Genomic DNA, 13,583 nt, shown 5'->3' on the forward strand with positions numbered 1-13,583 from the left:
ACTGAATCACACCCTTTTATCCACAATTTCAAAATCCTCAGCCTCCGAAAACAAGGGCTTATCCTAGCTTGACCGGATCTGATGCGGGCGGTGTTCAACCTTCAGTGACCGCATTGTGCGTGGACGCTTACACATTTCTGTCGCATCGATATTAGAGTTTGACTAGGATGCTGGCCCACACACCACACTCAATGTTACACCTATAATGTGCAAATTGCTACCGTTCTAATTCTGAAATAAACCCGGCCCAGAACACACTGTGAGAGACCGCACACCTGTATGAGGTCAGCTGAACTCAGCCAAGTCTCACACAAACCGGTGGCTGATCTTGTCCAAGGTATTTAATATCCCTGGGATGAGTTAACTCCTATGACAAATGAAAGGAGCTTTAGAAGGCTGGTGTGAAGAGCCAATGAGACAATGCACAGCAATGTGATCTCAGGTGGAACTTGACATTGCTAGGCAACACGTTGCTTATTATGGTTTGTGTTTCTAAGCATGAAAAAAAATCTCATTAATAATCAGCTTACCCTCTAACCATCATTTCAATCAGAAAACTTTACATTTGGGCTTCTAAGAAAAGTAATGTTTCTAACACGATTCGTTTTCGTGCAGTAGGACTCTGGCCTGGATGAGTACCTCAGTCACATATTCGTTCAACCAACGCTTCTGTTCATTTGTTTCTAGCAGCGATATGGGCTCCCAGACCAAAAGATGCCCATTTCCAACACTTGTGCTGAGTTCTGAAGAGAATCGGATTCATGGGAGGTGGGAGGGATGGGGCTCATGACGGTCTCACAAAAGAGATCAACCCGACCCCAAACCTCTCTCTAGTAACACCGTTGCTGGCCCTTATCCTTCCAGGCCCACCGTGGCCCATGCTTCCCAAGAGCCAGGCACCCCTCTGCCTCACCCCTGCCTCTGTAACTAGGCCCCCCCCGAAATTCTTTTTGAAGCCCCAGATGGTACATTGTGTTTCTTCAGGTAAATGTGCGGTGGTTCATTCTGCGAAGTACAAGGTGCTTGGGGCTGCTAGGAAATCTAATTTGTATTCAGGGGGAAGGGGGGGTGGAAGGCAGGAAGTCCAGAAATAAGGCAAATACAGGGAAAATGTGTAATGAACAGAGGACGAACATGTTCCTTGTTGTGCCGGTTGCAAGCACTCTGCACCAGTGAGAGGGACAGGTGGGAAGATTTCAAACAGGCAGTTAGGGGACTTTAGGTCCAGTTTTAGGATAATGTCCACTTGGTCCTGTAACCCTGGGTAAGTCCTGTAACCTCTCTGTACCTTAAGACCCTCATCAATGAGAATGAAAGCAAACATTCTACCTAACTCCCAGGTATCTTGTGAAGACTTATTTCAAAGGGAAGACACTATTTAACATGGAGCATTACAAGTATATTATTACCACTTCATCAGTGGAATTAGAAGACAGAAAATAAACCAAACACACATAAATGCCAAATGAATCCATAGCCTTTTGCATCTTTCAAATAGTTAATGCAGATTTTCTTATCACTTTCTGTTTTAGCTTGGCTCCCCTCTTCCTCCCAAGGCTGTCTCACACACACCAGCAAACCCTAACCACTGCCAGCTGGACCACACCAACCCTCCATGTTTCATCCTTCCAAACACTGACCCATCAAATAAGACCAGCCCAATCGTTCCACTTCCATAAATCCACTTCTGCCTGTGCTCCTCTCTGTCCTCTTCCACATCCTTGTATAGACCTTCTTTAATCTTAACACCTTGCTCTCCCATTGTGCCTGTCTCACCCTCTGACTTCTATGTAAGTATCTTAAAAGTAAAAACTATCCATTCGTTCATTTACCCGTTAATTGAACAAGTGTTTGTCAAGTACCTAGAATGAGTCAGATCCTATGTTGGATACAATATTGATACACTTTTTAAAAAGACTTATTTATTTATTTGTTTGAGAGAGACCGAACAAGGAAGGGGGCCAGGCAGAGGGTCAGGGAGAGAGAATCTCAAGCAGACTCCTGGCTGAGCAGGGAGCCCCATGTGGGGCTCGATCTCACAACCCTGAGATCATTACTTGAGTGGAAATCAAGAGTCAGCTGCCTACCCTACTGAGCCACACAGGTGCCCCAATATCGATACACTTTTGCATCCATAGTGCCCAGCTTAGGACCCAGCCTCAGTGGCGGGTTTTAATTGCCATTTCCTGAGTGCCAGAATGACTGAATCCATCATTGTCCACATTTTGTCAGTTACTAAATTCTGCCTTTGAAGGGAAATCAACATTGTATGGAGGAGGAAGCAGGATAACCAGGAGGGAGCATTCAGCCCAGCCTGGAATTTGAGTCTCTAATCGTTCTTTTCAGCAAGGTAGCCAGGCCTGACTCCTTTCCTGTGTTTATGGCCCATTGTGATGCTAACATTTTCCCAAAGCAACAACACTTCACAGTTTAATGGGCTAAGAATTTTAGCAAATAGCCCCAAGAAAAGAGAAAAAGATTTTAATGCTCCGTCAGCAAAAGGAGAAAGGCTCAAGATTAAGAAAAAAAAAGGGCAAGTGAGCTAGAATCTGTGATACTGACTCGAGAAAATATTTTGGCTGTAAGACATTCTGGGCCAGTCCAACAGCGTCCAGGGAAGTAATGTGAGTAAGTGTGGGTCGTGGAAGGAGAATGACATCATTTCTTTCCATGGGAGCCCTTCGGGAGTTAAATATGCTTTACTCATTTAAACAGAAAAGGACAGAGGGTCTCAGACAGACTAAACCACTTGCTTCAAGTCATCTATCCTGTAGGTCGCTGAGCTGGGATCCTAACCCAGTTCTGTACGAAGGCCAAGTCTGTTCATTTTGCTGGAAACAAATGCCACACAAAGAAAGGAACGGTGTCTTTAAGAACCTTCCTGCAGTTTTAAGTAATTAGGAAGTGGGGGGTGCCAATGAAAACCTTCATGTGGTTTTCTATTCCAGGGGATTCCCTTCAGCACCATGGACAGCACAGTGGTAGGGCACTCAGCCCTTCTCTGGTTTCTGTCTGTCCCTCCCTTCAACTAAAGACCCTCTTGAACTCAAACTTACCTTTCCAATGCCAGTTACCTATGGAAATCTTTATTTCTAAACCACATTCTAACTTATAAATGTATACAGTATCAACGCTGGAATGGGTCATCTGTTGCCATGCTTCGCATTTTAAATAAGAGGAAACATTTGGCCAAAAAGGACAGCATGACTAACCATCCCCGGGTCCCCTGCAGTGGGTCAGCTGGGCCCCAGGTCAAGGCTCTCTTCCCTCCTGTCTCTAACATGCCTGGAGGGGGGTGGATAAGGGCTCTCTCTATACCCATCTCCTAGCTGCAACCCTAAAACTGACTCCGCAGGGTGATCTCATAAGGACCACTAACATTTATTAAGCATGGACCCAGGACACCATGAGTTAGGCAACTATTCTTATTTGTATTATATCACTGATTTTCCCCCAAACTCTGCCTGGGAGTTGAATTTATTGAACTCATAAATAGTTATCACAGGGAAAGGGCATCTTAAGGCATTTCTGGTGCCCTTGCCTTCCTTTCTTCTAAGAGGCTGGAGGCTCCCCATTGGGGAGGAAAGCAAGAGCACAGGAGTGCCGCTGATGACACACAGGGCTCACCGCATCACAGGGGGCCTCAGAGACCGGCCTCGGGCCCGGCAGTGAAGGCCATGAAGTCCTCCACAGTCTGTATCCTGCCTCCTGCTCCTCTCCATGCATGCCCACTGCTCCAAGCATGTGGGACTATTTTATATGCCCCCAAATGCAGGAAAAGTTGTTTCTAAGGGTTTTTTTTATTTCTTCAGAAAATAGAAAGTGGCCATATATTTGCTCAGATCACTCTGAGAACCCTCCTGTTTCTTTTGACTTGGACTGTGAACAACAAAATCACTACCAGGCATTCACATGAGCGACCAAGACCTCAATCGGTGCAAGCTTAGGAGGCTTACAGAGCCGAGCTGCCTGAATGGGGGAAAACCAGGAAGCAGAGAAGGTTGATGTAGAAGCAGCGAGCATTCCTGAGGCCTCAAACTTCTTACCCTGGATCTTATTGTCAACGAGCCTCTTACGTACAATTTTGAAAAGCAACACACTCTGTGGTTATGTTGTTGAGATCCCAAAGATACAGCTCTAGCATAAAAAGGAACAAGTCTCCTTCTATTAAGTGGATGGGGATCTGGGGTTTGGGATAAAGCTTCTGGTAATTGCAGCATCTATGGCTTCCAGAAGCACCGTCTCCTAACTCTCACAGCTGGGAGGGTTGGGCATGCGCCGCAGAAAGTCCTGGCTGACCCAGAAAGTGGCCCTGGGGGTGGCAGGCAATGGCACTGAAGGCCCCCAAGAAGAATTTTTAAAATTTGTTTTCATAAATACATGCAAGTGGGCAAAAAGCAATATAGTGATACAACATTTTAATGCGATTGTGAATATGCATGTTAAATTAAAGCAAAAAAATATATAAACATTCCAATGTCCATCATGGACAGACTGACCCACATTCTCCAGCTCAAGACTCTGAGTTGGTCAAATCACGTTTCACTGGATGTGGGCGCGCTCACAGCATGTGCTCATCTGTGAACACACTCTACGTCCTGCCTCCGTGTCTCCTCGCATGTTAGGACCCCTGTGGAGAACTCCATCCTCACTTCTTCCCTTGCCAACTGCTACATGCACTGTAAAATCAGGACAAACATCACCTCCTCCAAGAAGCCTTCCACAGTCAAACCAGGCTGGGCTGGGGAGCCTCCTCCGAGCTTTCTTCTGCCTCAAGCTTCCCTCTACCCTAGCACTTGTCTGCTTCTGCCTACTCGTTTATCTGCTTTCCCCTCTGGTTCCTGAGCTGTTGGAGGGCTGGGAACATGTCACATACATCAGTGTTGTCCCAAGGCCCACCTCAAGATCTGACACTTGACCGCCTAGTGGACGGGCAGCAGATGCTGTCATAAATGCCCTTGCTGGTGATCGGAGAATAAACGAGTCAATGAGTGACTGACTCAATGTAAAGATAACTTCAGGGAAGTGTCCTTGTTCACTCAGGAAAGCTCTCCTAAGAACAGTCCCTCCTGGGGGCACCTGGGTGGCTCAGTCAGTTAAGGGTCTGCCTTCGGCTTAGGTCATGATCTCAGGGACCTGGGATCAAGCCCTGGGTCATGCTCCCTGCTCAGCGGGGAGTCTGCTTCTCTCCCTCTGACCTTCCTCCCTGCTTGTGCGCGCTCTCTCTCTCTCTCGCAAATGAATAACTCTTTTAAATCTTAAAAAAAAAAAAAAAGAACAGTCCCTCCTGGGCCAAGTCAGGTTTTCTGAGTTATGGCTGCAAGTGAATTGAGGGCGAGATGACTGGTATTTACAAGAGATTTCCCCTTTCCCCCTGAGCACACAGCTAGCCCACAAACCCAGTTTCCCCTGCTGTCAGTGTTGAGAGGTTGGGGAAAATGAATTACCACCTCCACGTCTGGCCCACTGAGTCTGTCCACTGTCTTTCCCTCATTGCATACCAAGGATTGGTACCAGACTCGGGTCCCAGATAGTGGGACAGTCACTGGACCAAGGAGCGTGGGTCCCTGAATGGCTGTGTGGGCCCAAGCTCCCCACCCACCACGACTCCCAGTAGGCTTACTGGGAATGACACGTAAAGTTTGTGAATTAAGCATTTAAAGATTGGGGATCATCTGTAACCATGATTAGACTTAAAATGCAAAACTGCTTAGATCTATTGCTCTGCCAGTTGAAGAACAGTGTCTTCTGCAATTTCATCCACCAGCAAGCATTTATTAGGCACCAACTGAATGGCAAGGACATCAGTATCACCAGTATCATGGTTCAAGAGCCCTAGAGTCTTTAGTTACGTGGAATGTGATAAACTGAGGGACGGGGAAGTGGACTGAGGTGGCCAGAGATGCTACAGTAGAACTGGGCCCGGTCCCCTTGTCAGGCAACGCATGACATCACGATTTGCTTGGATACACACTCACCTTGATTCCTAGAGGTCCAGGTAATCCAGGTGGCCCACGAAGCCCCTGGGGAAATGAAGGATACAAGGACAACGATGAGACCACGAATGAGCCTTTACCCATCCACCACAAGCCAAGCTGTGTGCGCCCTATGCTGTGGGCCCGAGAAAGACAAGGGTCTCACTGTGGCCTGTTGTTTACGAAAGAAAGTACAGTGTTTGAGCTACAAGTTCCTTGTGTGTGAATTCTGCCTTGGCCACCTACCACCTCTGTGTGACCCTGAGCAAATTCCTGTCTCTCTTAGCTTGCTTTCCCACTTAAGATCTTTTGCTATAGGCACCCACAAGCACGGGAGGGCCAGCCTTCAAAGGAGAGCTCATGGATTCCAAAGCCTGGTCTCTTTCTCATTTCCCATGATATCAAGACCTGGAGGAACCAATGAGAAAAGTCTTCAATTCCAGGCTGAAGGGCTTTGCTTGATGCAGACACATGGCCAGATTTTTTAAAAAATCACAATTCTATATTTGGATGTATTGGCTGAAAGTGAAGGAAGAAGGGAAGGGCCGGTCCCTTGTGGGTTCAAGCTCTGTGACTTTGGCAAGTGATTCACCTCCCTGAACCTCATATTCCCCATCAGTCATATGGGGTTGATAATACTGCCTTAGTCTGAAAGCTTGTTTCCCTCCCAGATCCATGTGTTAAATCCTAAGGCCCAAGCGAAGGTATTAGGAGGTGGGGCCTTCGTGAACGGGATTCCTGTCCTTGTAAGAGAGGCTCCAGAGAGACCTCTCATCCCTTCTATCATGTGAGGCCATGCAAGAAGTGGGCATTCTGTAACCCAAAATGGGGCCTTCACCTGAACCTGACCATTGTTCACCCTGAACTTGGGACTTCCAGCCTCCACAACTGTGAGAACTAAGTTTCCGTTGTTTAAAGCCATTCATATACGATATTTTGTTATAGTCAGCTGAGTGGACCAAAAAAAAGGACTCGCTTCTCAAGGTAGTTGTGAGATTAAATGTATGGTGCTTAGTGCCTGATACTGTAGTTAACATAATAAATGCTCCCTGAGGGCCACGTTGTATGGATTTATGCATATTCTATCACTTAATCCTTGGGAGGTCAGTCTCTCTCTTTTTTCCTTTCCTCTTTTTTTTTTTTTTTTTTCTATTTGTAGCCTGGTCGAATGGACACAGAAACCTCTAGACCTAATACTCACCGGCTCTCCGTCCTTTCCCTGTCCAGGTGTTCCAGGGAGCCCGGGAGCCCCGGGATCACCCCTAGGACCAGCTGGTCCTGGACTCCCTTCTTCACCTGCCGTTCCCTGGAAAGAAAAGGGACAGTTTCCAGGATCGGTGATACGCAGAAGGTAAGCTTCTCAATGGTGAGCTAGTCTAAAGGGGGTCACTATGCTCTGTTCTACACAACGTATATAATAAGCTGGACTGGGTTCCCACAAATGTGCATGCTGAAGTCCTAATTCCCCAGACCTCAGCTGAGAAACAGGACCTTTGCAGATGCAATTTGTTGTTAGGCTGAGGTCATACGGAGGAGGGTGGCCCCTAATCCAATATGACCAATGTCCTTGTAAGAAGGGGAAATCTGGACACAGGTGAGCACAGAGGGAAGCCAGTGTGAAGACACGGGGAAGGCACCCATCAATAAGCCAACGAGAGGGTTCTGGACAAGATGCTTCCCTCATGGTCCTCGGGAGAAAACAGCCCTGCTGGCACTTGGATTTAGGACTTCCGGACTTCTGTTAAGTCACCCAGTGAGTATCTTTGTCACTGCAGACCTGGCGAGCTGAGAGAAGGCGGAACTTGGGAATGGGCAGGACATTAGCACTTTTATAGTCCAGTCGTCTACCCAGTTCAGGAAGCATCAGGTACATCTCTTGTGGGAGGTCCGCCCATTTCTGCTTGAATTCCTCCAAGAGCAGAGAGCTCACCACCTTCCCAAGCCTTATTCCTTTATCAGGCAGCCCCGTTAAGCACTGTTTCTTTACATTCAGCCAAGAGTGTCCTTTCTGAAATCTTCCAGACATGTGACACTCAACCTTGGAGTTCCCTGGACAGAATCTAACGCCTCTTCACAGTGTAGGCCCTCAGCAATAGGAACACAGCTCAGGGCTCTGAAGTGGGAGGAGGAGACAGACACCAGAGACAGAAAGCTTCCAGGACCTGAGGAGGGAGGGAGCTGGGCTTGGAGCCTGCTCTCGGCAAATGCTCACCATTTGGACCACAAAGTCTAGAGCCCCCTGTGGCAGCCCTGGCTGCAGAGCCTGGGTAGAGCCACATGAGCCACAGGGGCTCCTGTTCCTGGGTAGGGCTCCCAGGGGGCTAAGTGGCAGCGTGAATGCCTGCAGACACTCCTTGCTGGAGAGGGTGTGGTAAGGGGCAAGGGCTGGCAAGGCAAGGGCCTCTCTCTGCAAGCCTAGGACGGGATCAGCTTCCCAGAGCCTCAGGCCAGCCACTGGACACCGTGCAAGAGAGAAAGTGCATGCCCTGGCAGCTGGGCTTCTGACCACTTTGCAGAGCACCTTGGGGTTCCCCTCCCAACGCAGCCCTGGCGCCTGCACAGCCAAGGAGAGGTGTCTGGCTCCCTCTAGCGGTGGATGTGCCAACAGCTCACTGATTTCCTCATCTTGGCTTTCAACTGGACCTCAAAACCTCCAGCTTCTTGGTCACCCCCTTCTAAGGTCGTCAGTGCCCTACTTACTGTGTGTCCAGAATAGAGTGCACTCTTCAGACGTGGTATAATCAAGGCAAAGCAGATGGGCCGGGGTTATTTTTTCCCCTGGCTTCATCTGGGTGCTCCACTTTTATTACCGTAATCTATGATGGCATTATCTTCTTTCAAAACAAAAATTAGCACCGGCCCCACATAAAGGTTATTATTGGGCTTATCATCAACCAACACTGCAAAAAACCCCAAGCTATGTCCTGCAGGTTGGCTGAGCAGTTTCCTCCACGCTAAACAATTTTTCTCCGAGACATGTATTTTAAAATCCAGTGTCCCTGCCAAAATGCAAATGTACCATCTATTCTTGTTAAATTCTGCCAAAATAGAAAGGACAAAATGATCTCTCCTTTAAAAGGTTCCGGCTAAAGTGGACTTGAAGGGATTCCTATCAGGGCATTGAGGCCCTTGCGCTTAAAGGGGCCGTCCGCCAGGTGGAGGATGTCCTGTGATGGGACACTGCTTGAGAGGGGAGATGGGGCAGTGGATCTCCTCCCTGGCCCTGTGCTGAGCCCTCTGCTGGGTCGGTTCTGCACTTCATCTTTACAACCTGCCACCAACGTGTCATTGTCTTCGCATTACAGACGAGAAAGTCCCAGTGCATAGACGGAGCCCGAGATCATGCGTCTCCACACTGGCACATTTGGGGGATTGCAGTGGGGGGGTCGCTGTCCTGCGAGTGTGAGATTGTTGGCAGAACCCCAGGTTCTACCCACTGGAAGCCAGGAGCAGGCCCTCAGCAATAAACCCCAGAGACACCTTCTAAAATGTAGGTGAAACAGGATTTTGAAAGGCTGGGGCCCCGCCTCTTCTGCCTCTGGGGTTGGTGTTCTGTGGGGACACCACGTCTCTCATCCCTCTAATAAATGAAACTCTTTCTCAAACTGGGGAAGTCTTCGGTGTGCACAGAGACGTGGGGTGGGTACGCTGGTGTACCTAGCTGAGAGAGCAGGGTTTGGAGTCAGGCCTTCTCAAGAAGCTGAGAACAGCAGCCACGTCTTACCTTCTCTCCGCGCTCCCCGTCTTTCCCAGGGGGCCCTCTGATGCCAGGGGGACCCTGAAAAAAGACAGGTTATGCACATGGTAAAGTTCAAGATGGCCCAGGGCCCCCAGAGAAGGGCGATCATATGCTCTCATAACCAAGGCTACCATCCATCCCCAAAAGCTCCCCATCCCTGGCTTAATTCCCCAGGGGGTGGCCCTCTCCTCCCCACCTGCCCGAGCGGCCCCTCCCAGTCTGTGCACACACCCCTGTGCCTAGCCTGCCCTGTCTGGTGGTCCACCCCACCCTGGGTTGTGGCTCTCAGAGGGCAGGGCCTGGCCTCCGCTGGACACCAGGGACGACGAGGGTGACCTAGGAACATAGGCTCCACATCAGAGAACTGCTCTGCCCGTGACCTCGGCGTCACCTGGGGCTTGATTCGGACACCAGGCTGAGGTACGAGTGGCCCAGGGACACCGCAGGAGGAAAGCAAAGCAGTGAGAAGGGGGAGGGTGGCAGGCAGTACACAGGGGTGCCGCTGGAGCCCAGTCCTGCATGTGCTCTCGGAGCCGGTGCAAGACACGCCCGCTGGGGCTGCCCGGGCGACGGAGCTGACAGCCCAGGCTCGCACTAATCACCAGGTGTCCTACAGCTGGACAGTGTGGTCTCCGAAAGCCAGAGAAAACCCCCAGGCACAGGAACGCAGGGTTGGCAGGCACTGTGACATGACACAGACCATGTTCTGGCACCATCTCTGGCGACCACTAAGGACGTGACTCTGTCACCCTGCGTCTGTGTTTCCACTTGGGTAAAACGGAAGCAATGAGAATAATCGCCTCCCAGGGTCGCGGGGATTCCACGAATTAACACGTGCAAAGTGCTTGGAACAGATGCTGGCCTGTGTGAGTGCCCTCTGCTTGTCCTCCAAACTGCTGTGTGACTCTCATGGGCTGACAACCCAACAGGACTGACCTCGGTCTACTTCAGGGCGACCCTTTCTCTGCTGCCCTGGACTAAATGGCATTGGGTGTTTATGGCGGAATGTTCAGCTGAAATCAGTGTCGACCAACCGTGGTTCTCAAAGGTAGCCAGCCAGCCTGGGGAGGGGAGACGGGGTCGGCAGGGGATGTTAGCGGCTGTCAGGCACGCCGCCGCTCTCTCCCTTTTGAAGGGAAAAGCTGAGGTCCCAGGGAGTGGCCTGCAGGGGTCTCACTGCGAACCTGCAGCTGGGCCATGATCAGCATCCAGGGACCCTAAGGGTCGGGACCCTATGAATCTTTTGGGTTTGTCCTGTCTCTTCAACAGGTAAACTGAGGCTGACTCCAACATGCCCCACGTTTACAGGCTTTCTGCTGTTTTCTGCAGTTCTCACAGTTTTGTTTCCCACTCGGAGGTCTGATGACTGACCTCGTGCCTAAGCTGGTGAACTTTCTAGATGACCTTGTCTGGGACGCCCATTTCCCCATCTGTCAAATGGGAACAAGGATGCCTGTGCCTACACCCACCCCCCGCAGGGAGAACAAACATGTTAACCTGGGGGGGGCTGCAGATCTGCACACGGCACTGGTGCCCCGCCCCCTGCCCCCCCGTTACTCACCGTACTTCCTGGGGGGCCGCTGGCACCAGGTGGACCCACAGTTCCAGGACTGCCCTATTCAGAAGCCGAAGTTTAGGAAGGCCCATGTATCGATGACCAGTAGTTACCCCAGTGTCTCTCCAAACCTGCCTTTTCCTCAATTCACAGTAACTTGCCACTTCTGACCTGCCGTTCCCTCCACGGGCAAGGTGGGCCTCCTCCCGTGTGTATGTGGGGGCGCCTAGCCGGCCAAACCTCCAGTGAGTGGGATTCTGGCACACACGTGGGAGACAGGAGGACAGAAGGGCTCTCAGAGGTTCCTTAAGACCAAGGCATGGAGGTCGCAGAGGTGGTGCGTGTGTGTGTGTGTGTGTGTGCACGCGTGCACACTTATGTGCATGTGTGAGTGTGTGTGCATGCCTGCGTGTGTGTTGACTTTGACAGATGAATCAGGGAATGCTTCCTGGAAGAAGTGGGCTTGAACGCAACACTGATGGTTCACAAAGATTCCATGGGAAGAGGCATGGGGGTCGACACTATGGAGATGGGAAGCAGGGAACTCCCCACGGACTGGAGGCTACTCGTGTTTCTCCCAGGCCTCCATGTCTGCACTCGGCTTCATTGCCCTGCAGGCTGCCCTCTGTCCAAGGCTCGCTCTCTATTAGCAGGGAGGAACCTGTCATCTGCCCCTGCCCTGTGACATCCACATCGGCCACCGCCGTTGGCTGACCCCATTCCCATTTAGCCGTACGCACAGCTGGCCTGGGCGTGCAAGCGCCCTACAGCGGGGGACCTCTAACCCACCATCCCAGAAGCAGCCAGTGTGGAGGTGGCCTCATTCCACCAGCACCACACACGAGCCTGAGCTCTGTGGCCCCACATCATGACACATCACTCCGTCAGCCCCAGGGGTCCAGTGCCCACTCCACAGAGATTCCGGCCCCGCAGGAGGGAAGGCCCAGCAGCGGAGAGCTCAGAAGGCATGTGCATGAAGGCACCTGTGTGCCCATGTCCCCAGCTGCACCTGTGTGCTAGAAGTTTCTATAGGGGTGTGTGCATCACAGTACGTGTGCATGCTGGTTTTAGAGTACGTGTATGTGTGAGTGGGTGTTCATGTGCCCCTGTGTGCCTCACCCTGTGTGTGTGGAAGAGACTCTGTCCATTCCCAGCATGTGGGAATGTTGCAGAGACCCGTATGTCTCTCCTGGTTCTCACTGCTCCTGGGGCGCCCAGCCCTGGCCAACCACTCCGCCCTTCCCTCCCGTCAGCCCCGAGCTGCGAGCCCAGGGGCACAGGGCCAGCCCAGCCTCCCTCTGCAGGCCCCCGAGGAGACGCATGGGGCGTGAGGACTCACAGGGTTTCCGGTTGTTCCAGGTACCCCACGTGGGCCTTCTTGTCCCTTGGCACCCTGCCCGGGACACAAAGAGGGAGGTGAGACATCCTGGGGAAGCTGTCCTCGTCCCCATGCAGGGCCATCTCAGGGACAGCCCGCTCATCAGAGTCAGCGGATGCAAACTGCAGGACAGGGAGCAGAGGCCGAAGCACAAGGAAATCACAACCCCCTGGCCATGGAGCTCGGCTTGTTATCTTGTCCCATCCTTGCCACCCCGGGGGGTTACGTGTCAGAGCTGACACTTCATGTAAATGGGGCTCCCAGGGACAAGACGGCCCAGGTGCTCAGAGCCAGCCAGTGGCCCCCTGGGATCTGAGCCCCCACAGGTCACTCCAAAGGGACCTCTCCAGAGAAGGGGCCTGAGAGAGACAGTTAAGAAGCCCAAGCAGAGCAAAATGACAGCAGGATCGAAATGTGAAGCCGCACCAGCATCACTCGCAGCCGAGCTGCCAATCCGAGCCGGGAGGGAGGGGTTTCTTGCTTCTGAACCGCCCCGTGCCCCAGCATCGCTTCCCCATCTAGGGGCCCAGAGACAGCACTCACCCCCAGGGCTGCGTTTTTGGGGTGCCCTATGAGGGCCTTCAGCCCCGGGGCACTGGGCTCACCGCACCTGTGGCAGCGCCCCTGGTGGGCAGCTCCCCAAATGCCAGGCAAGCTGACCAGGGGGGACAGGGAGGGACGGGGGCTGGTGGGGATTCCTGCACCTCAAAGCCCACAGGTGGAGAGAGGGTTTCTTACCGGCGCTCCAGTGGGTCCCCGAGGCCCCAGTTCTCCAGGACGGCCCTGGGATCCCTGCAAAGGAACCACCATCAAGGAACCAGGTCATCACCCTAGCGCTTAGCAGAGGGGGTGGGGCAAGGACACATGCAACAGGTCTGATCTGGGATCCACGGTAAGGGCATCCTCGGCGTCCTGAGAAGGTGGGAGGGGCTGCAT

At 51.7% G+C, this 13,583-nt stretch overlaps 1 protein-coding gene across 1 annotated transcript in view; it reads right to left on the reverse strand.

The window, feature by feature from the left end:
• The window catches only part of COL22A1 (collagen type XXII alpha 1 chain), a 230,736-nt gene that overhangs the window by 77,402 nt on the left and 139,751 nt on the right, over window positions 1–13,583 (reverse strand). Inside the window, exons 33-38 of the mRNA XM_040625604.1 lie at window positions 13,386–13,439; window positions 12,609–12,662; window positions 11,276–11,329; window positions 9,700–9,753; window positions 7,177–7,281; window positions 5,979–6,023 (exon numbers count right to left, since the gene is read on the reverse strand). Of these exons, the coding sequence (XP_040481538.1) occupies window positions 5,979–6,023; window positions 7,177–7,281; window positions 9,700–9,753; window positions 11,276–11,329; window positions 12,609–12,662; window positions 13,386–13,439 (366 nt within the window). The remainder of the gene's footprint in view (window positions 1–5,978; window positions 6,024–7,176; window positions 7,282–9,699; window positions 9,754–11,275; window positions 11,330–12,608; window positions 12,663–13,385; window positions 13,440–13,583) is intronic.

Source organism: Ursus maritimus, unplaced genomic scaffold, assembly GCF_017311325.1.
Source record: "Ursus maritimus isolate PB19 unplaced genomic scaffold, ASM1731132v1 scaffold_9, whole genome shotgun sequence".
Classification (NCBI taxonomy): Eukaryota; Metazoa; Chordata; class Mammalia; order Carnivora; family Ursidae; genus Ursus; species Ursus maritimus.